This window comes from Mercenaria mercenaria, chromosome 3 (genome assembly GCF_021730395.1).
Source record: "Mercenaria mercenaria strain notata chromosome 3, MADL_Memer_1, whole genome shotgun sequence".
Classification (NCBI taxonomy): domain Eukaryota; kingdom Metazoa; phylum Mollusca; class Bivalvia; order Venerida; family Veneridae; genus Mercenaria; species Mercenaria mercenaria.
This window is the reverse complement of record NC_069363.1, coordinates 16,454,533-16,481,164: the sequence shown is the minus strand read 5'-3', so window position 1 is coordinate 16,481,164 and position 26,632 is coordinate 16,454,533. Positions and strand designations below refer to the sequence as shown.

Genomic DNA, 26,632 nt, shown 5'->3' with positions numbered 1-26,632 from the left:
CCTTGTCACTTTGTGACAGGTGAGCTAAAAAACTATTTTCTCAGCTAAAATTCATGTTGTGCACAAGGAAACTGTTGAAACTTTAATGGCTCTGCAATTATATGTCTTGTGCACACTTTGTTCAAAACACAAAGAAGAATTTCAATATAGCTTCTGAAAATAGAAAATATTGCAAAAATATGTGACTGGTTCATCTTGGAGCAGACCCAAACTAGAAAAACCCAATGACAGTTGAATCCAAGGAAATAAATTAATGGGACCAAAGTGTGCCAAATGACAACAAAGAGAGGTCTGATTGGGAGACTGTAGTGTCAACTGAGAACAAAGACAAAATAGGAAATGAAGAATGGGTTATACAGTATTCTTCATGTGAACTAGTCATTAATCCTTTACACTCTAGTCTCAGACACTAGACACTTTACTTAATATTCCTCACAAGACAATCTTCTGTAATTATAAAAAGAGAACTGCAAACATTCTTTGTTTTAAATGGAATTAAAATGTGTTCATGTTACCAAATGTTTAATGTTATTGTTAAGAACAATCTGGACCATACTTGTTCAACAAAATGCTACTTAATCTACATTTTAAAACAAGAGGGCCAAGATGGCCCTAGGTCGCTCACCTAAGTAACACACCATAACAGTGTAAGCATGTTTTACCTAGTGATTTCATGAAGACAAATTTTCATAAAGATTGGACCAAAAATGTTGCCTCTCGAGTGTACACAAGCATATTCTTTGATTTGATCTAGTGACCTAATTTTTAACCCCACATGACCCAGATTCGAACTTGTCCAAGATTTCATGAAAACAAACATTCTGACAAAGTTTCAGAAGATTGGAGAAAAAAGGGGCCGCTAGAGTGTATACAAGCTTTTCCTTTGATTTGACCTAGTGACCAAGTTTTTGACCCCACATGACCCAGATTTGAAATCATTCAAGACTTTATGATAACAAACATTCTGACCAATTTTTTATGAAGATATATTCAAAAATGTGTCCCCTAGAGAGTAAACAAGCTTATTCTTTGATTTCAAATCAAAGCATAAATGAAACCTCTATTTTGCTAAATGGGCCAATATAGAAATTTTTCCCCTTTTAGGGGCAGTAACTCTTGAACCCATGATGGAATCTGGCCGGTTTTCGAAAGGAACAGAGATATTATAGTGACTTAAGTTGTAAGTTGGTTAAAATCCGATGTAAAATGTCACTTCTATAGTGTTCACAAGGTAAAATTAACAAATTTTGGCTCTTTCAGGGATCAATCAGGGGCCGTAACTCCAGAACCTATGATTTGATCTGCCGGATTCATCACGAATTCCAAGATCAATTGTTGTTAAAGATGTTTTGCAAGTTTGTATCAAAACAAACCCTAAATGAAGTCTCTATATGGCTGCAAAAGCCAAAATAGCAATTTTTGGCCCTTTAAGGGGCCATAACCCTAGAATCCATGAGCGGATCTTAGTTTTCGAAAGGAACCAAGACATTATGCCAATGCAAGTTGTGTGCAAGTTTAATTAAAACCAATTGCAAAATTTCCAAGAATAGCAAATTTTGGCCCTTTAAGGGGCCATAACTCTAGGACCCAGGATGGGATCTGGCCAGTTTTCGAAAAGAACTGAGGTTTTATGCTAATACAAATCGTGTGCAAGTTTTATTAAAATCAATTGCAAAATTTGGTCTCTATTGTGTTCACAAGCCAAGTATAGCAAATTTTGGTCCTTTGAGGGGCCATAGCTCTGGAACCCAGGAAGGGATCTGGCCAGTTTTCAAAAGGAACCAAGATATTATGCCAATACAAGTTGTGTGCAAGATTTGTTAAAATTGATTGCAAAATGTGGTCTCAATTGTGTTCACAAGAAATTGTGGTCGGATGACAGACGGACGACGGATGAAGGGTGATTACAAAAGCTCACCCTGTCACTATGTGACAGGTGAGCTAAAAATCCATAATTATAGTAACCTTGACATAAACTGACCTAATTTTAAGAAGCTGTTTGTTCTAATTTGACCTTGTGACCTAGTTCTAATAAACTAAGAAAGGATAAATAACCACATAAGTAGGGTTTATTGCTTTGTTTGCTGGTTCCTATTTTGTTCCAACAGACTGTGCCTGATTGTTTTCTGACTTTTTTTTTCCTTTTTTTTTTTTTTTTTTGGATTTAATGTCGCACCGACACATGATAGGTCACATGGCGACTTTCCAGCTTTAATGGTGGAGGAAAACCCCAGGTGCCCCTCCATGCATTATTTCATCACGAGCGGGCACCTGGGTAGAACCACCGACCTTCCGTAAGCCAGCTGGATGGCTTCCTTTTCTGACTCTGGTTCCTCTTACATCTAGTCTGGTTATTCTTCAGATTCTCTCATGATGCTGTTTCCCCATTCGGGTCTTCTGAAGTTGTGTTTACCATCAGCATTTGCATCCTATTATTAGTATTTGGAATAGTTCTGACTCAGTGTGCCATTCACTTGTTATTGTTTTCAAAATATCATAAAGTTGTACTTTACTTTTGTCATTGGGCAAGGATGTTGACATCAGATGATTTGTGAGAAGACATGCTAAATAAAACTTGGTTGTGTAATAATAATTCTATAATTAATGTAATGAGCACTGCTGTCCTTTCACAACCAGCCAACAAATAACCAACTTCCTGACAGAAAATATAACTCAGAAGTAATCTAGAGACATTAAGTGACAACAAAAGCTTCTATAAAACACCACTGTTTGTGGTTGTATATATAGCTGTTGTGAACATAGTACCAACTTCATCTCATAAACTCAGTAAATATGAAAAAAATGCCCATTTTTACAGATTGTAAGTGTCACAAAAAGTTTTTCATATTTAAATCCTGTGAACCCATTATTACAATGAACAATTTACAAATTCTCCAGTTGTGATTTTGGTATCCTATGATTGACACAGGAACCAAAGTACTCACATAAGCTTCTTTTGCAACAAAAGAATGCTTGCACAACATACCAGAAAACATATAAATGTAAGAGATTCACATTATTCAGGTCCACTTCATTAACTATAGGTTCCTAATGTGAACATTGTTTATCTAATGTAATGAACCTTTTCCTTTTGAATAATCTAAATAAATTTCTGAGAAGTTTCACTCTTTTTCATAAGTCTACAAGAGGAGTTGATGATATTTAGAATTTGAAATTTTGAAACTAGTCAACATGCTATGTACATGCAGGGACATAATTATATTGTTTATCTTGGTCATCAGTTGGAAATTCTCTTGAGTTTCTGGTCCTGTACTTATCAAACAAGAAATCAAATTCAATTTTAATCTTCCATAGAAATCCACTTTTGATTTTCATTGAAATAAATTCAACAGGGTGTACTAAAGTAATTTTTAAGTCTTAAAATGCGCCAAAAGGGGAAAAAAATGTTTATATAGGAATAAAAATGTTATTTATAACACTTTCTATATTTTCCTTACTTCTTTTTATTTCTCTCTACCCAGCCACTGTCTTTCAAGTCGTCTTCTCCGTAAGATGCACCATAAGATGTTCCATAGGAATAATCATACTGGAGCTGCTGACTGTTTGCATTGAGGTTGTCCTGACCCATTACTGAAAATATACAGAAGAATAGCAACTACATTTGTCCCAATAATGTTGTATACAAAAAGGAAGTAACTACATTTGTCCCAATAATGTTGCATACAAAAGGGAAGTAACTACATTTGTCCCAATAATGTTGTATACAAAAAGGGAAGTAACTATATTTGTCCCAATAATGTTGTATACAAAAGGGAAGTAACTACAACTGTCCCAATAATGTTGCATACAAAAAGGGAAGTAACTACACCTGCCCCAATAATGTTGCATACAAAAAGGGAAGTAACTACACCTGCCCCAATAATGTTGCATACAAAAATGGAAGTAACTGTCATACTAGAACTGTTAACTGTTTGCACTGGAGCTGTCTTGACCCATTACTAAAAATATACAAAGGGGAAGTTAATTACACTTGTCCCAATACTGAAACATACAGAAAGGGAAGTAATCATACTGGACTGTTTGTTTTGGAACTGATGATCTATTTTGCACAATATACAAAAGGGAAGTAACTACACATGTTCCACTACTAAAACATACCACTAAAGAAAGTGATAAAAAACCATGTCACTAAGAACATAATGTTTGGTTAAAACAAAATACAATATTGCCTAACAATAAAACATTAAAAAGACGGTAAAACTTCTTGCTTTCAAAGTTGAATACTTTTGTTTATATTGAGAGAAATGCTAATAAATCGTCAAGATAGCTAAGCAATCATACTTTATCAAAGGAGCAAAGCCAAAGGCAAGGCATCACATGACCAAAGCTTTTCAGCATAATCAACTTCAGTTGTAGCAGAAGTTCTTTCCTAACTAATGAATAGCAGTATGGTTGCTGAGTAAAGGTTTGACTGTAAAGCAAACATGTTATGTTAAACAGGTTTTCCTGTCTAGATAGTTCTAGCATTTTATTACTAAATCAGGGAGGTCTTTATCTCAGCTTTAAGTTTGTATTTAATTTGACATTATTGTGCTTTATGAGATGGGACATTTTTATTGTTTGAGGACACTTGATCCTTTAATGAAGTTCAGGCTCTGTTTTACCTCAATGTAATTAAGTAAAAAGAATGACTATATCACTAACAACTTTGTAGCAGACGACAATAAAATGTAGGAAAGATCAGCTGGTAATCAGGAATTTATTTCCTTGTTTTTTAATGTGACTATTAGCAGCAGACATTACAGCAAGGACAAATTTCTTAACCTTCACATTTTAAGGACAAGCCCACCAGACAATTATTTCTACCAAGAATTGCAAAACTTAATGTAAGGTAAAACTAATGATCTTGAACATTAATTTACTGTCTGAATGGCAGACAAATATCTAAAATGTCTAACAACTTGGGGTTTTAATAAATAAATGACAAAGTCTATTTCTCAATTAAAATTGTTTCAGACACCAGAAGATTACAAAACAACATCTTAGAAATGTCACTTCTTCCAAAAGGTGAAGGTTGAAGAATTTGTGCAGTAGGTTGTGCATGAGTTTCATTTCAATTTGGTACAAATAACCCTTCAAAATGGTTGCCATAAATTGTGATATGACAAAGTGCACATGATATACATTTTATTTTTCATTTTGTTATAATCATCATTAAATTTCATCCTAATATCGTGGTAAATAATTTCTCCCCATACAAGTAATATTTCTTTAAAATGTTTCCATAAGGAGATAAAGTTACAGTCCATAGTAAATACAGAAATATTTTTCAACATTTATAACATTTTTGCCACATTCTAGACGCCAAATGCTTGTAATGAATATTGAATTCAAAACATGTCTAGCAGATACTTTAAAGCTGAACTGGGACCAGTAGGACTTCAAGTCAGCCAAAACATGGTAAAATGTTTATGCCCATATGCATTAAGAAGAACATAATTATTCCTGGAAAATATCAGAAAGAAACTCTTGGGACTTGGCATGTTCAGTATTTTCTGACAGCATTATGTTGACAGCTGACCTGCTGAAGAGCAAAGTGTGTGCAAAGAACACAATGACACATTCGGTTACTGACTGTGAGCTTGATTTAAGTCACAAGTTCAGAATATAGCTGCACGAAAAATCTCAAGACATACTGCCAAAAGCCATCTTATTCTTTTAGAGGGAATGCAGAGTATAGAAAATTTATTGCACAATATAGAAATGTAAACTGCAGGAGATTATATTACAATTCTTGAAGGTCCTACAGGCAGCTGAACACATACTGTGAAACATCCATGTAATGATGCCACAGACCAAGAATGGTAAAACTTCATCATAACTGTAAATATGACAAAACTGTTCAAATGTAAAAGGTCTTCTTTTGATAAAAAAAAGTTTAATATTATATCATATTAATTTTGTGTCTTACTTTGCAAGTTACATAGGTGAATCCATCCCTTAGCCAGGCAATAAACTGATACTTTAGTAATTTCAGATTTTTTAATAAAGCTGTATTTTTATTAAGACCTTACCATCCATACTGTCAGAAATCTCTTTATGTTTTAACTTATCTACTGGAATATCTATAACTTGTTTATATTGGTCAACAACAGCTTTGTTCTTCAGAACAAAAGTATCATAGGATCTCAGCAACAACAGTTTTATCTCACAGTATCATAGCATCTAAGCAACAACAGTTTTATCTCACAGTATCATAGGATCTCACCATTAATAAACACCAGCATACTGATCAGGGTGAGAAAACAATCCTCTGTCTTAAAGTTTGACAGAAAACAACAAATGAGGCACTTAATGAGGGAAAGCTACATTTATATGACCACACAATGTGCACTTTGGAGGTGACCCATAAATTTTATTGGAATCTGCAGAAAAATACCAAAATTTGCAAATTTGCTACTAAGACTGGCTCAGCTATCTTTGGCTGGTGCTTCAGCTTGCACACAGTGTCAGCACAATTTATTTTTCTAAACCTCCCAAAGTTAGATTTTTTTCTGACAAGAGTTAAAGCATGCTATTACCAGTATGTCATCTTTTTAGAAATTGGTACAGTTTTATTAGAGAACACAAAAGATGGTTCTAGACACAAAAGACTGACAATCTGGAATTATCTCCCCTTTATATATCTTTAATGTGATTCAAAATGATATTTCAGTTAACAAGAAAAGATTAAAATGATTTCATCAGTAATATGCTTGTGTTTTTTGTGCAGATGCAAATGGTACATTCTGTAATTGTTTTCATTACAACTATTGTAATTTTCTTTCTGCTTCTGCAAACATTTTTGCAGAGGTAATTTTCATCAAACACTTATCTCTTGAGTGTACTCAGCCCTTTTTTTATTCTGAAGCAATTTATCTTATTACCATAGCTGATTTTTTCAGGAATAGATAAATTGTATTCAATCTATGCTGACAAGTTTGATCAAATCAATCTAATTGCAACTTTCAACCAATATAAATTAGTGTTTGACAATTTGCTTAAAATGCTTCCATGGAAACAGAACGCATTTTCTTTTATTTAGCAAACTGGCAATTATTAACACTAATGAAAAGTCAGAATTCTCACATTTTCCAAATTGATTTTACATTTTTAACATTCTGCTGAATCTTGTATTTCTTCAATTCACATTTTTTACGCTGTTTCTTTGCAATACCGACAAAATCTTTATCGGAAATATTTACAAAGATTTTAGACTTATTTACATTATCAACTTCAAATTATAGCTAAAACTTCCTTTCAGTTGACATATCTCAACGGCACAGTATCATAAGCCAAGCCAGGTTTTTATATCCAATTATTCATTTTTCATGGTCTTATCTGCTCATCTCTCCAACATACTTCATTAGAGAGGCAGCCAGGAATTGTGGGAAGTTTTAATGATCTGAGAGTTTATCAACCCCTGTTGGGGAACATTGGAAGCTAACTGTCCATAAAAGTTGGGCAATTATTACCAGTATATCTTGATGCATGATATAACTGTCAGGATAAACAGTTTCTACAGCTGATCACATTCGCAATTTTATGCCAATTATTTCAGATCTACAACATCTGTGTATAATTCTTTTCTCCAGTTCAGACATCCATGTACATTGCTCTTTCCTAAACTTGCCTCCAAAGACATTAGAATTTCATTTAATAACCAGTCTGGTTGTAAAACACAGATAGAAAAGTTAAAAGTAAATGGGCAACCTTTAAAACTTAGTCACTCAGTATTAGTATACATGCTAACCCCTATATCAGACACCTCAAAGGAGTGAATACCTTCCTGCAAGGGAAGATATTTTCTTTACCAGAGTTATTCGGTGGTCGCTTTAAACAGGTTGCCCTGTAATTGTAATTCAAAAACTTTCGAAAACCCAATAAACAAGCTTAACTTACTTCTATATTAGATAAAAGTTTCTTTTATAGTGCATAATATGAACAACTTTTTTTATTTCTGCATACAATAATATTGTCATTTCTATATATAGTCATATTGTCATTCAATTAAGATACAATATTTTAAAGTAAAAACTTATCAAAAGTTGGCAGTCATGCCACGGCATGCAAATTGCCAGTATGTCGTCGAAATATCTTCAATCTCCAGAATTATTCTGAAGGTGCGGAAAAGTATGTTTTGTGAGCCAAAAAAACATCGTGCACTACGATTGAGATGGCACAGACTGCTTCTTCTGACAGGTTCCATAATTTCATTTATTCTGCCACTCATTTTAAAGTCTGATGTCTGTTTGCGATAGAGTGAAATATATGAGTGTGGAGATCTTACATTACATAATAAAATAAATGACTTCCTTTCCTATTATACGGCTGATGTATACCAAATTGCGCCTTTTGACGGGATTAGCACAATTTCTTGTGTTTCTAAGTAAAAACGTACAAATGCGCGTGGAAAAAACTTGGCATGTGAGCTTAATGAAAAGCTAGGGCTTAGTTGTTAATAGAGAAAAATTAATAGGAGAAGTTGTTTTCACTGCCAGTGAGAAATTTGAGAAAGTCTTGAATAATAATACAATAGACTTTTCACACTTTTTAATTCTGTACAGTTTTAACAACAATATCGTGAATGTGCACCTCTTTTACTTCTGGGTGGCATGCGATTTAATGGATTTTTTTTGTGAAATTTTATTGGAATTTTTCACATAATTTCTTACCATAAATCGGTTTTAACACTTCAGAAGTAGACAAATCAATTCATCCGCATGAAATAAATTTTCAACCAAAAAGGTATCAAATTTGAAATTCAATAACTGCAAATTTGCACCCATGCTAAGGTTCTGAGGTACTTTATGGACTACATATCGGGTATATGGTTTCCATAGAAACCAATATATCACAATAACGCTTAATGGATTATCCTATCAAGTTTCTAGCAAAATTACAGTATTTATCTATTCTTTATTCTGTTTTCACACAATATTTCAAAATTTTAAAATTTATTACCAGACTGGGTGGATTTATTTGATGTTTTTAACATTATTTTTCTTTTACATCTTAAAATGTTGATACCATAAACTGATAAAAGGATGTTTCAAATGTGCATTTCTAAATGAATTGATTCTGTTTTCAGGGTGGTGGAGTCAAGTGAATGTTAAATCAAACAATTTCCCCAGTTTACCTTTAATTATTTAGATTGTATTACACTTGTTTCCTCTGAAGAGTTCATAAAGAACATTAGTCTAACATTGTCATGTAAGTAAAAGTTTTCTGAAAAACTAACAATATCTGCAATGTTTGACTATTTAAAGGCTGTGTCAATAAAAAAAGTAAAATGAATGATAACCAAAAACCAAAAAGGGTCATCCTGTGCATTGTATGTCAGGTCATTACAGTTATAAATGTGTGAAGTTCCAATCTATTCCCTCTAATAGTTATACTGAGATACCAGCTTACATACAAAACATAACCAAAAATTGAAAGAAGGGGCATAATTTTATAGAAATGCAAGATAGAGTTAATGGAAACTGTGCAATGCTGAGAAATGGATGTTACTTATTCTTTTTTATTATTATGTAATGCAAGACCTCCACACTCATCTATTTCACTCTGTTGCAAACAGACATACTTACTCTTTGAATATTTCAGCTAAAATAATGCTCAGTTTGCATATCATACACACTTATGTTTCTTTTCATACCCCTGCAAAATGCAGTTCTTGAAATCATGAACACTTCAAACCAATAATGAAATGTTCATGAACTAACCTTCAACAGTTCTTGATTTGTGTTCATGAATTTTTGGACATGAACTGTCCTTAAAAAGTGTTCATGAACAGTTCATTAACTACTAAAGAAACACACAGTTCTTGAATTGTCAATGATAAAAGGTTAAAGGAACAATCATGGACACTTCACGAATCATGAACATATCATGAACTTCAGAAGAATCACACAGAGTTCTTCAATTGTCCATGATATAAGGTTAAAGGAACAATCATGGACAATTTATGAATCACTGAACATATCATGAACTTCAGAAGAAACATAGAAACTAAATCAATTCTTTTTGAAATTTTATTATTCATAAAGGGTTCTTCAAAAGACACAAACTGTTCCTGTACATTTATGATGTTATCTTCTTGAATCTTTCATGCACTACTCAGGTAGTTCATGAACTAATGAAGAATCATGTTCATGAACAGTTCACTGCTAGTTCGTGAAGATAAAATGGCAAAATGAAAACATATAGCAAGAAGTTCATGAACTGTTCATGTTCAACAAAATATCAAGAATTATTCATAAAGTGAATTTTACATGAAGTGAATAGTTCATGAACTGTTCATGTAAATTAGTTCTTGAAGTCATCTTTCACTTTTCATGCACTGTTCATGAACACGGTATTTAAGAATGTCTCAAGAATTTGTGCTATTTTATCTTCACGAACAATTCATGAAGTGTTCATGAACTCTGTTCATGAAATATGCATGCACTATTCATGAACAGTAACGTTTCATTTTGCAGGGGTACCTATATCACACTTGTGCTTTTTTTCATACCTATATCACACTTATGCATTTTTTCATACCTATATCACACTTATGCTTTTTTTCCATACCTATATCACACTTACCCTTTTTTCATTATACCTATATCACACTTACCCTTTTTTCATACCTATATCACACTTACCCTTTTTTTCATTATACCTATATCACACTCGCCCTTTTTTCATACCTATATCTTTTTTCTATTGGGTATTTGCATGTTCAGTCTTCATACCTGTATCTCACTTATGCTTATTTTTTTCGCTTATGAATATTATGAATATTGCTAGAGTTTTTGTAAAATATGCCTTTTCACATACCTGGTGATACAGATGAAAACTAAAATGACCAGGACAAAGATGGTTACATTTCAGGTAATTATCACTAGACCTGCATCACTTTGTTGCTCTTTTTAACAGACTAAATTTTCACAACTTGATTCAAGCTTGGTTGATCTCGTCTGTTCAAAATATAGGTGTTTAACCTCCTCATTCTAAATGTATCTGACAGGTTTTATTGATGAAGCTTTTAGAAGAAATCTTTATAATATCACTGGATATCCTACTTCAATCTAATACTATGCAGTAAGAAACTTATACCGGGCAATAAGAACTTTATACTGGGCAATGAGAAACTTGTACTGGGCAATAAGAACTTTATACTGGGCAATAAGTAACTTTTACTGGGCAATAGGAAACTTATACTGGGCAATTAGTAAATTAAACTGGGAAATAAGAACTTTATACTGGGCATCAAGAGACAAGAACTTTATACTGGGCAATAAGAAACTTATACTGGGCAATAAGTAACTTAAACTGGGCAATTAGTAACTTGTACTGGGAAATAAGAACTTTATACTAGGCAATAAGAAACAAGAACTTTATACTGGACAATAAGAAACTTATACTGGGGAATAAGAAACTTATACTGGGCAATAAGTAACTTATACTGGGCAATAGGAAACTTATACTGGGCAATTAGTAAATTATACTGGGAAATAAGAACTTTATACTGGGCAACAAGAAACAAGAACTTTATACTGGGCAAGAAGAAACTTATACTGGGCAATAACAAACTAATACTGGACAATAAGTAACTTAAACTGGGCAATTATTAACTTGTATTGGGAAATAAGAACGTTATACTAGGCAATAAGAAACAAGAACTTTATACTGGACAATAAGAAACTTAAACTGGGCAATAAGAAACTTATACTGGGCAATAAGTGACTACTGGGGAATTAGTAAATTATACTGGGAAATAAGAACTTTATACTGGGCAATAAGTAATTTATACTGGGCAATAAGAACTATACTAGGCAATAAGAAACTTATATTGGGCAATAAGAACTTTATACTGGGCAATAAGAAACTTATACTAGGTGATAAGAACTTTATACTGGGCAATTAGTAACTTATTCTTGGAAATAAGAACTTTATACTGGGCAATAAGTAACTTATACTGGGCAATAAGAACTATACTAGGCAAGACAGCAGCTGATGTCCAGACTGGTCCTTGTTGTCCAACTTCAAATTACAAAAAGTTCATTACTGCGGACTAGTTGGTACACATTATATGATAAACTTACCACATAAATTTTGTTGACATTTGGACAGCTAGTATCTGATTCAGTAATTCATAAAACAAATAAACATTGTTAGAAATCGCAAGTAAGATACCTATTAAAATCTTGAATTCAAACAAGTTAAATGCTGCTGTGGGTATGATTTAAAGTACTGTCCGTATAATACAGGGAAATAATTCTCACCAGACTTAGGAATGAAAGAGAACACAGTGGGATGGCAAAAACTTAGGCAAAAGTGTTTTACAAACATTTATACAAAGCAGAAAGTACTGTCCGTATAATACAGGGAAATAATTCTCACCAGACTTAGGAATGAAAGAGAACACAGTGGGATGGCAAAGACTTATGCAAAAGTGTTTTACAAACATTTATACAAAGCAGAAAGTACTGTCCGTATAATACAGGGAAATAATTCTCACCAGACTTAGGAATGAAAGAGAACACAATTGGATGGCAAAGACTTATGCAAAAGTGTAAAATATATACATAACAGGCAACAGTATATTCAAACACATAAACTGGTTTTCTATTCTGTATGAAATAAATAAAAACTTTAACAATTAGGAATACCATTAAAGTATATTTCCCAAGAAGGAAAAGCTATGGATAGATATTCTGACACAAGGAAGCAGGTCCTAAAAATGACATGAATTATGAGGCCCGGATATACCAGATCAGAATGGCAGTAACCTGGAAAGAAGTTCTAAATAAAACCAGAAAGTGCCAATTTGAAGTGTTTTAATCGAAAAGAATGATAAAGCAATACAGTGCCAAAACTGTTTACACTGGCGGTAAATAAATTTCTTTCCCTCTTCAATAAATCACTCAACCCTGTTCATGTAGACGTGGGTCTATAGACAGAATGTTTAGATTCCAGATAAAAACCCTTGATTAAAATACATGTTTCTTGTATAAACATAGTTTCGTTCTCAATTTTTCAAATTCTATTCATGATTTAGAAACTTACATGAAGAAATCTGACTGCAGTGGCAAAAGAGGTATGTCGAATGTTTTTAAAAACTTGAGCTTTCTACTGTCAGTATTCTGTACTGTTATGCAAATGTTATCTAAAACAGTAACTTGTTTCTTTTTATGTGCTTCAGTGACATTAAACTGGTAATTATACTGGTGAAATGAAATTGATATTTTCATTGTTTTAAGGCAGTGAAAATATCATTTTTATTTTTCATGGAACTGTAACACTTGAAATATGAAAGAACATGAATTATGCATTATAAAAAACTATTTCAAAAATATACTTAAAACAAGAGGACCATGATGGTCCTGAATCGCTCACCTATCCCCACAGGACCCAGTGTTGAACTGAGTATGACGTCATTATTTCTTTTATTTGACATAGTGACCTAGTTTTTGAGCAAATGTGACCTAGATATCATCAAGATAAAAAATTCTGACCAATTTTCATGAAGATCCATTGAAAAATATGGCCTCTAGAGAGGTCACAAGGTTTTTCTATTATTTGACCTAATGGCCTAGTTTTTGAAGGCATGTGACCCACTTTTAAACTTGACCTAGATATCATCAAGGTGAACATTCTCACCAATTTTCATGAAGATCTCGTGAAAAATATGGCCTCTAGAGAGGTCACAAGGTTTTTTTTTCTACTATTTTTCATGATACGCTAACTGACCTCAGATTTGGAATAGCCCAGGCACAGTGACACCCAGTTTAACAAATTTGAACTACTTAGATATCATCAAGCTGAACATTCTACCTAATTCATGAAGATCCATGAGAAATATGGCCTCTAGAGAGGTCACAAGGTTTTTCTATTTTTAGACCTACTTCCTAGTTTTTAAACCCACGTGACCCAGTTTCGAACTTGACCTAGATATCTTCAAGGTAAACACTCTGACCAATTTTCATGAAGATCCATTGAAAAAAATCGCCTCTAGAGAGGTCACAAGGTTTTCCTATTTTTAGACCTACTGACCTAGTTTTTGACCGCACGTGACCCAGTTTCGAACTTAACCTAGATATCATCAAGGTGAACATTCTGACCAATTTTCATGAAGATCCATTGAGAAATATGGCCTCTAGAGAGGTCACAAGGTTTTTCTATTTTTAGATCTACTGACCTAGTTTTTGATCCCACATAACCCAGTTTCGAACTTGACCTAGATATCATCAAGGTGAACATTCTGACCAATATTCATGAAGATCTCATGAAAAATATGGCCTCTAGAGAGGTCACAAGGTTTTTCTATTTTTAGATCTACTGACCTAGTTTTTAACCCCACGTGACCCAGTTTCAAACTTGACCTAGATATCATCAAGGTGAACATTCTGACCAATTTTCATGAAGATCCATTGAGAAATATGGCCTCTAGAGAGGTCACAAGGTTTTTCAATTTTTAGACCTAATGACCTAGTTTTTGACCCTACGTGACCCAGTTTCAAACTTGACCTAGATATCATCAAGGTAAACATTCTGACCAATATTCATGAAGATCTCATGAAAAATATGGCCTCTAGAGAGGTCACAAGGTTTTTCTATTTTTAGACCTACTGACCTAGTTTTTGATGGCAGTTGACCCAGTTTCGAACTTGACCTAGATATCATCAAGGTGAACATTCTGACCAATTTTCATGAAGATCTTATGAAATATATGGCCTCTAGAGAGAGCACAAGGTTTTTCTATTTTTAGACCTACTGACCTAGTTTTTAATGGCACGTGACCCAGTTTTGAACTTGACCTAGATATCATCAAGATGAACATTCTGACCAACTTTCATAAAGATCCCATGAAAAATGTGACCTCTAGAGTGGTCACAAGCAAAAGTTTACGGACGCACGGACGGACGACGGACACCGCGCGATCACAAAAGCTCACCTTGTCACTTTGTGACAGGTGAGCTAAAAATATATAGGTGTATATCAATACCTACAGGATAGAAGCTCTACTATATCAAAATGTAAAAGAAATCTAGAAATCTAACAGTACTATTTAACATTTTTTCAACATGGATATTTTGACGTCATGATATTGTGATGTCATGATGAGATACATGTAATATTGCACATAATTGATTAAAATCATTGAAAACTGTGAATTTGATTGTTTCAGTGTAAGATGGAAAGATCTTCCACTCCTGAACAACAAATTTTACATTTTCACTTGCGCTGTAGCAGACTGCCACTTCTGAAAATATTGCATCTGGTGTCCAACTGGTGAAAAAATTATTCCGATCTTACACTGAAACAAACAAATAATTATATTTTTAATACAACTTGTATATTTATTCTAACTGAAAAACTGGGAGAAGACCAAGCACCTAGTAATTTGGGTCCATATAACAGTTTATCAGTGAAAAACTGTGCTCTACCAATTCTTCTGCACTACCTCCATGAAAAGACTTTTAATACAGCCATATAACATTAGAAAATAATTCTATAAAGACAGCTGATGCTTTATTCTTTGTATCCAAGTTTATTGATGTCATGGGTTGCCCATATCACCAACCTCTCTAGAAAAAAGGTTTGCCATTTTAGTTTTTTTATAGAGGATAGTTCAAGATACAGAAGATGCTCCAATTTCAGAAACTTCCCCTGGTTATTAAAAGCACCATTCACAGGACCTCCATTTAAATTTTAGTCACTCTGGAAAGACAAGTAATATTTTCTATTCGGTGAGTCTAGGGTTTAAACCTACAACTCTCCTCCCCACTTGTAAAGTGGATCATGATAGATTTGATGCACTTTCCACTGAGCTAGCTAGCTCCAGTCTTATCATACAGCTTCCTGATACAAAAGATTTTGCAAGATATAATGGGGATGTATGAAGAAAATGGACCAAATTAATAAAGCAGGGCCAAAATGATACTTGGTGTCTTATCAACAACTGTTTTTCATTGGTCAATAAATATTATAGTGGGAGGTTAATACCAGGTCATGTTAGGACAGGAGTATGTAAACCATCCTATTATAGGAGAATTTATGAGGGCACAGATTAGGTCCAGTCTGGATGGCCACTACAGATGGTCATGATCAATTGATTGTGTTATATTTCTCTATTTTTCTCATATTTTACAGACGATTTGACCCCCAAGGATAAATCTCTGCTACAAATTGATTTAAGATTCTGATACTTTAATCAAATAAGTCAGCCTCTTGTCTGCTGATTTCAATCAAAGGACTACCCCTAAAGCAAAGTGAAAACAACAAAAAAACTTTGAATACATTAAAACAGAAGGGATTCAACTACAAACTGAAATGTTTGCCCTCTTGGCTCAAAGGGGGAGCAACGATCTATCAATCACAGAGTCATGTTGAATCCCTGGATGAGAGAGATGTTCTCTATGACTATTGATAAGACATTGTGTCTGAAATCATTTGTCCTCCACCTTTGATTCATGTGGAAAATGTGTTAGTCACTTGCAGAGAACTGGTAAGTACTGGTACAGAATCCAGGAACTGGTTAGCTGGCCATTATACAACTGAAACACTGTTGAAAAATAGCACTAAAACCCAAACCAAAGCAAATAGAAAAGTATTTCACTGTTGTGAAACACACACTGACGTTAAATGAAATGGTTCTTTAATATTGCCTGTTTATAAACAGTATTTCAGTTACGTAATAGCAACTAGTTAACATGACCATGCAGTGTTTCTGGATACTATACCTGGCAGTAATGATCCAGTATTAACTTGTACCAACCTCCATCCATCCTAACCTGGCATGTATGTGAAATCTTCTGTCTTTCAATTATAATTGGTCTCACATGGGGAGTGAACAGTAAGCCTTGAATCATTGTTAGTTTTGTGCTAATTATCTACTGAGCTTAAAAGCTGCGGCTCATATGAAATATGTTTTACAGCAAAAAAATCTGTGAAGATATAAAAATGTTCTATCTTTTTCACAGAAAATATGAAATAGATTTATAACCATGACATCATAATAATGTTGTTGGTCAAAACTTTCAACATATATTTCTTACCACTGACTTTGGAACTATTAGGTTTTTGGGATACAACTTTGTTGACACCAAAACGAAAAAAATACACATATGTTCCACTTTTTAAGTGTTATTTTAAGTGCATCTGCTGACTCTTCAATGCTGAAGACAAAATGGTGTAGATCTTCAATCTGGAGGTACAGACTGTTTCCAGTCACTTCCTGGGTAGGATTAGTATCACCTGCCACATTTTATCTGAATTTGTTTTGTTAATAAATATTCTGCAACTTGGATAAACAAAACAAATATTTTCTTATAGACCTTGTTGCCAAACTTTGGGCAAGAGTGTTCCAACAATGCAGACTAGGAAAGTGATAACGGGAGACATATTGTACAAAACATTTCAATCAACCTGAACACTTGAAAAAAACTTTGTTGGGAAAATTTACAGAATTCTACTTTATGTGATAATGTATTTGATAATTTTTTAGACACTCTTTGTTATCTATTTGCCAATTTAATAATTAGACACAATTAAGGGTGCACTAAGAAAGCGTTTTCTTAATTGCTTGATTTAAAAGTTACCTAAACTGTTATTTTTTTCTTGTGTTTATTCTGCATTAATGCAAAATGCCAAATCAATGATTGTAAGGTTATAAGGTAGTGGCCTTGCAATGCTAATCAGCAGTTTTCTGTATAATCTTGTATACTGGTTGGGCATTCTGTACTCATTAATTCTACTTTCAGATGAAGAATGCTAAAATGCAGAGAATACGTACTAAAATGGACATTTCCGATTTTCACTATGGGTTTGCTGCCAAAATGGTTTTCTACAAGCTCTATCGGCGGATGATTCACTGAGGACAGGAAAACTGACCTATGACTAAATTATATCCTCAGTATCATTAATATTATCCTTACTGTTATGAAATAACTCAGTGTGTCATCTAGCATTTTAGATATATCATTAATGTTACCATTATTGTTACATAATGACCTATTAACTCAAATACCAGGCAAACTATATTTTTCCATATCATAAAAGCAAGCAAAATGAGATTCCTTTTTCGAGCTGATCAGTTAAGTATTTGTTAATACAGCTGTATAACAGCAACTTAAGTCTTACATCGTATGACAAGACACGCTTGTTACTTCTCTGTTCACTCCTATTCTCTCACACTCTGGGGTGCCAGCGAGAAAAAAAATTCAGTGTTGAAGCAAGCCCTATTGGGAAAAACCGTCGCACCCTCAGAAGACATTTATTTTGAAATAGTTTGTAATGAGTCTTGACTTTAACACATTAGGACTCCATCGTACTTGCCAGATATGGGAGAATACCCTTACGAAAATGAAATATGGAAACAAGCTGGCATTAAGCTGCAAGGTAACTGTCAATGATCTGGCAACAGTCTGTCAAAAAAAAAAGGTAACTGGAAATAATCTGACTCCTATATGGGAACAAACTTCCAAGAAAAAAAGTTTAGCTGAAAATAATATGGACACTATTTCCATATTATTTCCAGTTTCTGGGAATAACCTGCAAACTATATGACAATAAACTGGCTCATAACAATCAGCATGTAAACACACTGACAATATTGTCAGCTTGTTTCCAGTGTCTGGAAGAAGTCTGGCAGGAAAATGGCAAGAAACTGGAAATAAAAAACATAATTTCTATAATCGAATTGAATGAGTACTGAGATACAAGCTTGCATACAAAAACTTAAGCAAAAAATGCTATGTGGAAAAAGGGGCTTAATTTTGGAAAAAAGTATAGTTATGGGACCTGCTTAGTACATGTCAGGTCATGACATTGAACAAGTGTGTAATTAGTTTCAATCTATAATTTTGTAAAAAAAAAACAAAAACATAGGGGCATGTCCAATAACTTCTATTCTTTGAATAATCGAGATAAAAATTACATAAGTGACAATATTGTATGGATTTTCTGTCTGTCTGACAGTACATCGGATATAAATTTACTCAGAGCAGATTCTGACAATGCACTGGCTACACAATGGCAACACACTGGCAATATACCCATCTTAGCAATTTTCACAGCAAAACAAATATTACAAGACACCTTATCAAATGGCCGAGTGTTGCATTTTTCCCTCCAAAACTATTTTCAGTTTTCAATAGTTTTCCAGCACTGATGGGCACATTGTAAAGGTACTTTTTCATCATTTTCCAGTTACTTGTTTTCATTGTAACACAGATTCTGTCCGCAACAAGTATTTTTGCTAAACAGATACAGAAATTTTAAAAGTCATGTATTTTCGCTACCCTGTAAAATTAAACTTGCAGATTTACCATAATCTTTGTCAAATTTCCTTTGGTTTCAATATTATATTATTTTGCAAATCTTAATGGTATTAAAATTGAGTCACAAGCAAATGAAGGTTTTAAGTCACATTAAAATTCATATTAAACATTAAAGGATAAATAGAAAAAAATATATACTGACACTAAACTGGAAACAAACTTCCCATACACTGACAATGCTATGACAATACAATGGTAATAAAGACAATTTTCCTAGAGGGAAATAAAAAAAATTAGTAACACTGAGTAGTAAGCGATATACTGGGATACTAGTCCATCTTTAGCTCAGTAGGTAGAGCGTCGATCTACGGATCATGGGGTCGCGAGTTCGATCTTAGGACGGGGCTTATGTTCTCCGACTATTTGATAAATGACATTGTGTCTGAAATCATTAGTCATCCACCTCTGATTCATGTGGGGAAGTTGGCAGTTACTTACAGAGAACAGGTTTATACTGGTACAGAATTCAGGAACACTGGTTAGGTTAACTGCCCCCTGTTACATGACTGAAATACTGTTGAAAAACAGCATTAAACCCAAAACAAACAAACAAAACTAGTCCATCTGCCACACTAATGTATACCCGCTGTTACATGACTGAAATACTGTTGAAAAACGGCGCTAAAACCCAAAACAAAAAAACACTAATGTATAAGTGCTCATAACTTTGTACTTAATAAAGGAATTTAGTTAAAACTTTAAATAATGATAGTTTGCTAAAGTGTTTCTCTTGTCCATGTAAGAGAGCCTGGCATGTTGTGACTGACTATACACTGACAATACAATGATAACACACTGGCAATATGCCAGTGTGTTGTCAGAAAAATATTTCCAGTTGACTGGCTGTGCACTGACAATACAAGGACAACAGACTGGAAAGTCCAAAAAGCCGCTTGTTGTCAGTTGTGTATCCAGTGTGTTGCCAGATTGACATTGCATACCAGTTTGTTGCCAGATTGTTGTCAGTGTTTATTTCCAGATACCTCTATATAATTTAGCTCCTTCAAATAGTTTTATATGAAAAATCAATGAAATCTTGTTAAAACATCATTATAAACATCACTGACAACAAACTGTATATAAACTGACAGCAGACTGGAAGTTAAATTTTACAGCTGGATTTCAGGTCTGGAAATCAGCTGACAAGCACATGGACACATGATGGTTATTCAGTGGCAACACACTGGTTCAGTTTATTGTCAGCTCTGGAAATAGGCTGGCAAGTAACTGGATTTTAGAGTATTATTGACTGGAAACACACTGGACATAAACTGACCACACACTGACAATAGGGAAGGTTTTTCATAAGGGTTATTTCCGTTACCATGGAAACAAACATGGTGGCACAACCAGAGCGTCATTATTTTACTGTAGAACAATGTATTGATTACAAAACAATCTGCAAGTAACTCCATTCCGATTAGCAAGGTTTTACTGCCAATATGGAAGAAAGTACGCAGCCATAAAAAAAGACATTACAGGTCGAAACGAGATTAAATATAAGCCAACCTCAAATTACAGTTTCGTGACCAAACAAGCGATAAAAGTATCTCCGAGTTTATTCGAACATTGAATCCACCTTAATGAGCTTATATAGCTGATCTGCTTACCAGGAATTAATGACCAAAATATGTCGCCTGAATGTACGATAATTTGATTCTAATAATTCACATCACCTTACTACAAATCTATTGTATGAACTTCTTTTTGTTGGCAATTATAGTTGCAATAGTTTTGGGTTGAGGCTTAGGCTAGGTCTACTGGGAACATGTTTTGCATTCTTGAAAATACTCTTGTGCTTACTAAAATCTGAAAGCTAGAAAGAACTTCCTACTTAATATTCCAATAAATGAGGCATGGAAAAGATATTAATTGGGATATGACAGAACAGAAAAGAGAATTTTGCAATATTGAAAAGTCATAAAGGAAATTTAAAATGAAGTCAGTGCTATGCCTTGCAAACTGTAAATGTTGATGTCTAAGAAAGCAGTCACTGAGGGTAATTTTAGTTGTAAAATTTCTTACAGTTAATCCTGATAGATAAAACTTTAAACTTGAATAATATTATGTAATTATCTAACTGATAATTTAAACCTTCTGAACAGGATATAAAAAGAATAAGGCAGTGGAACACAAATTAATCAAGAATAGAAGTGAGAAAATATATTCCTATGTGTGACTTGCACTTTGTTAGCTTCAGCAAGTATATCTGAAATCAGAGTCCACCAGAAAATGACATAAAACTGAGCAAAAATGACACATAAGATTTCTATGTAGTATGTACACCTGTATTTTTGTTGTGTTTCAGTTAACATGGCTTCCCTGGATTTTGTAACATTACATCCTATATTATTCTCCAAAACCAAAGGGCAACTTCGAATCCCAACATCAATACTGTAATAATATCTGAGTGAAAGATTTTAGACTTATAATAGCTTGTCACAGCATTAAGGCGCCTAAATAATAATAACCCTGTTTTCTGTGCGCCTTCCTCTAGTAGACATGTCAAAATGGGCATGCAATATTGTAAGAGGATTTTCTCTAATAAATCATATATATACTTTCAGCCAATTGAACTGTCTCAGAAATAAGTAAAGAGTAACAAATTAGGCACCAGTCTCCTCTCTCAAGAGTAATGGAGAAGCTGCTATCATACATACTTCAAAAAAATCCTAGTTTTATATAAACTATCCAAGAAACAGCAGTATAATATGAAGACACTTGAAGTTCCTTCTTCATCAGGGAGGGATGTGTTTAATAAATGTTGCTGTTCTTCAGGTGAATACTACTTTTAAACAGTGTTCCACTGATGTAACTGCAGCATGGCTCCTTGTGACAATCCCCCACACAATGAATACAGGAATAATAAAAACTGCTCTTCAGTCACATCACAACAGTGGTTGGAAATCAGATTTAAAACAAAAGCACCACAATGCAGAGCAATATATGCCCGAAGGTATGACCACTGACCCCTAAGTGTGACCTTGACCTTGAAGCAAGCCATCCGAAACATACACTCTGCATGTCATCTCGATGTGGTGAACATTTGTGCAAAGTTTCTTTAAAATCCTTCAAGCAGTTCAAGAGTAACAGAGCGGACACGAAACAAAGTCATATGACCTTTGACCCCTAAGTGTGACCTTGACCTTGAAGGGAGCCATCAAAAACATGCACTCTGCACGTCATTTCAATGTGGTAAACATCTGAGTCAAGTTTCTATGAAATCCTTCAAGGGGTTAAAGAGTTACAGAGCGGACATGAAATTGCTAATGGATGGATCGATGGAGGGACGGACAGAGGGACCCCTGCGTCATAACATAATACGTACCTTTGGAGGCATAAAAAATGGGATAAACATATATTTGACTATTTTAATTTGACAACAAGTCTATAGTATAATAGTAGCTCATAAGCCTGTCCGAATTTAGGAACAATGTTCTGTTCTTAAGTTGTGCAATGTCTTTATTTGAGAACCTGTGCTTATTTCCTGCTACCTAAGCCAATGATAACACACTGAATTTTCTAGAATGTATCATGTATCAACTATAGCCCATAATTATAACCATAAATAATCCCACTTTCAGGAAAACTGATAACTTCAAACAATGGAGTCATCCTTAAGTTATATATACTATACTCCTTTGTATAGTATGGAAACTAATTAAATAATTTTTCCTGGAAAAGGAGAACTTGCCAAAGCCGAGACATCGCTAAATAATATATACCTTATAGCTTTTTTGCCAAATGTGGATATTAATTAAATAACTTGCAAAATATTGATTGCTTTCTGTAGTTTCTTTTCTCTGTTGTCGGTGAACAGTGCAAAGTATGACAGCTCTGGGAGACAATACTCTGTCTCTGAGAGATGGTACTGACTCTCCAACTTGGCAAGTTTACTTTTCTTATTTGGTTAAATATTGTGCATCTTGTTTTGTATACTGTATTTAGACAAAATGTCTGCAGGCTCCACTCCTATATCATGTCTGTAACTACGGACCAATCAAATAGTCTGTTACAATAGACAAATGTAACAAATGTGGCACCAAATTGTTCCCAATTGTGATTGATATCAACAAATATAAGCATTTCCTACACCATCACAAAATAGATTTATCTGGTGTCTGAGTGCAATACATCTTCACAGTTCATACTCCAATGTTTCTTACAGAAATCTGTCACACTGGCAGACTGCTCAGGGGACAAATTTTGTTGATTTAGATGTTTGTTTTTAAAATGATTTAATGTCCCTTTTAGTTATACAAGGGAAACAACTCTAAGTTTGCAGATACCATTAGCTAGGCAGAGTTGTGATAAAATGAACTTGTGAATGAATCCAAATACTTCATGTAGGTTCATGTTTTCTTCAGATTTACATGTATAAAAAAAATCTTTAAAAAGTTCCCTCATGAAATGAATGTAGAGAAATGATATACATACATATAAATATTGTACAAATTTCTCCAAACTGACATACCGTAAACCAGGTAGTGCTACTGATCGTTTGTTTGTTGGGTATCAAGACAACATAGCCAAAGTTTAGGCGTTATGGTGACTTTCAAACTTAAAGGTGAACCGCACCTGTCCTCAGGACATTAGTTTAGGCACACAGATGTCACCTGGGTGGAACCAACAACTTTCCTTTCATCTTGAACAGTTTCCTTAAAGGCCCCAGTAAGAATTTGTACAGTGTACTCAATAAAATTAATTTGAAACTATTTTGTGATGATTTTATTTTTGTGTCAATCAGCAAAATCAAATCCTGTGAAACAAGTAAGGTTCCTTTGATTTTTTAGCTTTAAAATTTGAAATCTACAATGTCATGTTCATGTACACACAAAATAATTCTGCATAAAGTGTCTAACCTGTAGCCTGCTAAATTTTTGAAATGGACTGGTCCATCATTCAATTTGGGCAGAACCATTTATTATTTGAAGGGGTGTTCACTGAAAATTTACTGATTAATAGGGAACTAGAAAAAAAGCTTTTAAATAATAAACATGGCAGCTAAAAATAAGGCTATATCCCCCGCCACTGTTATGGATAGTGAAAAGGTTGATGGTATTTGGTAGAAGCATTGACGCTGTTAAGACTTGATGAGGTGATCATTTGACCCAAATTTCATGAAAATATTTCAAGGCGTTTAGAAGAGAAAGAGCGGACACAAAATGGAAGGCTCAAACCTTTTACCTTGAGTTGTGACCTTGACCTTGAGCCAACATGGCTGACTCATGAGTTTTGCACATTGTCTTGATGAGGTGATCATTTGACCAAAGTTTCATGAAAATCCTTCAAGGGGTTTAGAAGATACAGAGCAGACACAAAATGGAAGGCTCAAACCTTTGACCTTGAGTTGTGACCTTGACCTTGAGCCAACATGGCTGACTCCTGTGTTTTGCACATCATCTTGATGAGGTGATCATTTGACTCAAGTTTCATGAAAATCCTTCAAGGTGTTTAGGAGATACAGAGCTGACACAAAATGGAAGGCTCAAACCTTTGACCTTGAGTTGTGACCTTGACCTTGAGCCAACATGGCTGACTCAGGAGTTCTGCACATTGTCTTGATGAGGTGATCATTTGATCCAAGTTTCATGATAATCCTTCAAGGGGTTTAAGTTATATGGAGTGGACACAATTGTTACGGGCAGACAGAAGGCCGGACGGATGGAGACCATTCCTATAACCCCCACCACTTGTGGTGTGGGGATTAATAATTTGCAGTACTCAAAGCATCTTCCCTTTGTTTGTCAAAATATACAGAAAACTCATGAAATAAACATTCAATACTAGTGGAAAGCTTTAACAATGATTGATTGTTGTTCTGTTTACATTTTCCCATTCTTGACTGGACAGTATTATGTTTCCAAAACAATGAAAATAAACACCATGAAGGCTTTTTCTACCTTGCTTTCTGTTGTGCAAATGCATTGTCAAGATGAGATTATTTGCCTCTTATTTCAGTATACTTTAGCAAGCCAAGGGAAACAAATGTAACTGAGAAAATATAACAGCAATGATATAGTTGTTTCCCTTACTCAATAAAACTCCTTGCAGTAAGTGGATCAATTTGTATCTCGAACAAGATAGACAATACAAAGTACTAATTAACAACACATCATAAACTAACAGTAACACTTTTTGTAATTAAAATATTTTTCAGTTCTTCAACATGGCCTTTTTCTGACATTAAGCAAAAATGATTTTTACGAAGCAGAAAGTTACTTTAAACTTAGGTAGTAATATATCAATCCTCTAAATTCAATTATTTAAACATTTTCAGAAATATTGTTTTCTTTCCTTCAGACAGTGTCTTAATATTTTCACCTGTTCACAAAGTTACTTTTGTATAACTAGATTAACTGATTGTACAGGCACAATTAAATCCCACATGTTTGATTTATATCAAAGCTCTTGGAGTTTGTTCTTTGAAACTGGAAATCTTCATTAATATGTTCAACATTTTTGACATAAAAAATCAAGTGAACGAAACAGGATTTGGGTCATTATACCCTGAAAATTCTACAAAGTGTTAATCCAGTACAGTACTCATAAAACAGGTTCAAGTTGTCTTAATCAATAAGAAAATTCTGTTAGGTTAAATTACAATCAAACCTGTCTGTAAAGATCACTCTTAGGAACTGAAAGTGGCTGTCTTCGTTGGAAGGTGTTCCCTCAACACATTGGAAGGTGCTTCCCCTCAACACATTGGAAGGTGCTTCCCCTCAACACATTGGAAGGTGCTTCCCCTCAACACATTGGAAGGTGCTTCCCCTCAACACATTTCAAAGGTGTTCCCTCAACACATTGGAAGGTGTTCCCTCAACACATTGGAAGGTGCTTCCCCTCAACACATTGAAAGTGCTTACCTCAACACATTGAAGGTGCTTTCCATCAACACATTTGAAGGTCTTCCCCTCAAACACTTGGAAGGTGGTTCCTAACATTGGAAGGTGTTCCCTCAACACATTGGAAGGTGCTTCCCCTCAACACATTTCGAAGGTGTTCCCTCAACACAAGCAAATTTTGTAGTTAATCAAAATAGATGCAGTGGTCCAGTGGTACGAAACCTGGAATCATGACTTCAAGTCCCTGCTCCTCCAACTAAAAACTACTAACATTGGGATAAGAGTCCCGTGTATGGGTGCTTTACACCTGGCATGCTAAAGAACCGGGAAAGCTTCTGGAATTGGAGCATCTTCTGTATCTTGCACTTTCCTCCCACTAACATTACTAACAGTCTTCTGGAGGAGTCTCACATATGGGTAACCAGTGGCAACTATAAATGAGCCGTGCCATGAGAA

The 26,632-nt window shown here is 34.3% G+C and overlaps 1 protein-coding gene across 3 annotated transcripts in view; it reads right to left on the bottom strand.

Moving 5' to 3' along the window:
- LOC123525372 (inactive tyrosine-protein kinase transmembrane receptor ROR1-like) overlaps positions 1-26,632 on the bottom strand; it is a 211,851-nt gene that overhangs the window by 104,682 nt on the left and 80,537 nt on the right. For all 3 annotated transcript variants that reach the window (XM_045304363.2, XM_045304365.2, XM_045304364.2), the window contains one exon: positions 3,459-3,591. In XM_045304363.2, coding sequence (XP_045160298.2) covers positions 3,459-3,591 — 133 coding nt within the window. The remainder of the gene's footprint in view (positions 1-3,458; positions 3,592-26,632) is intronic.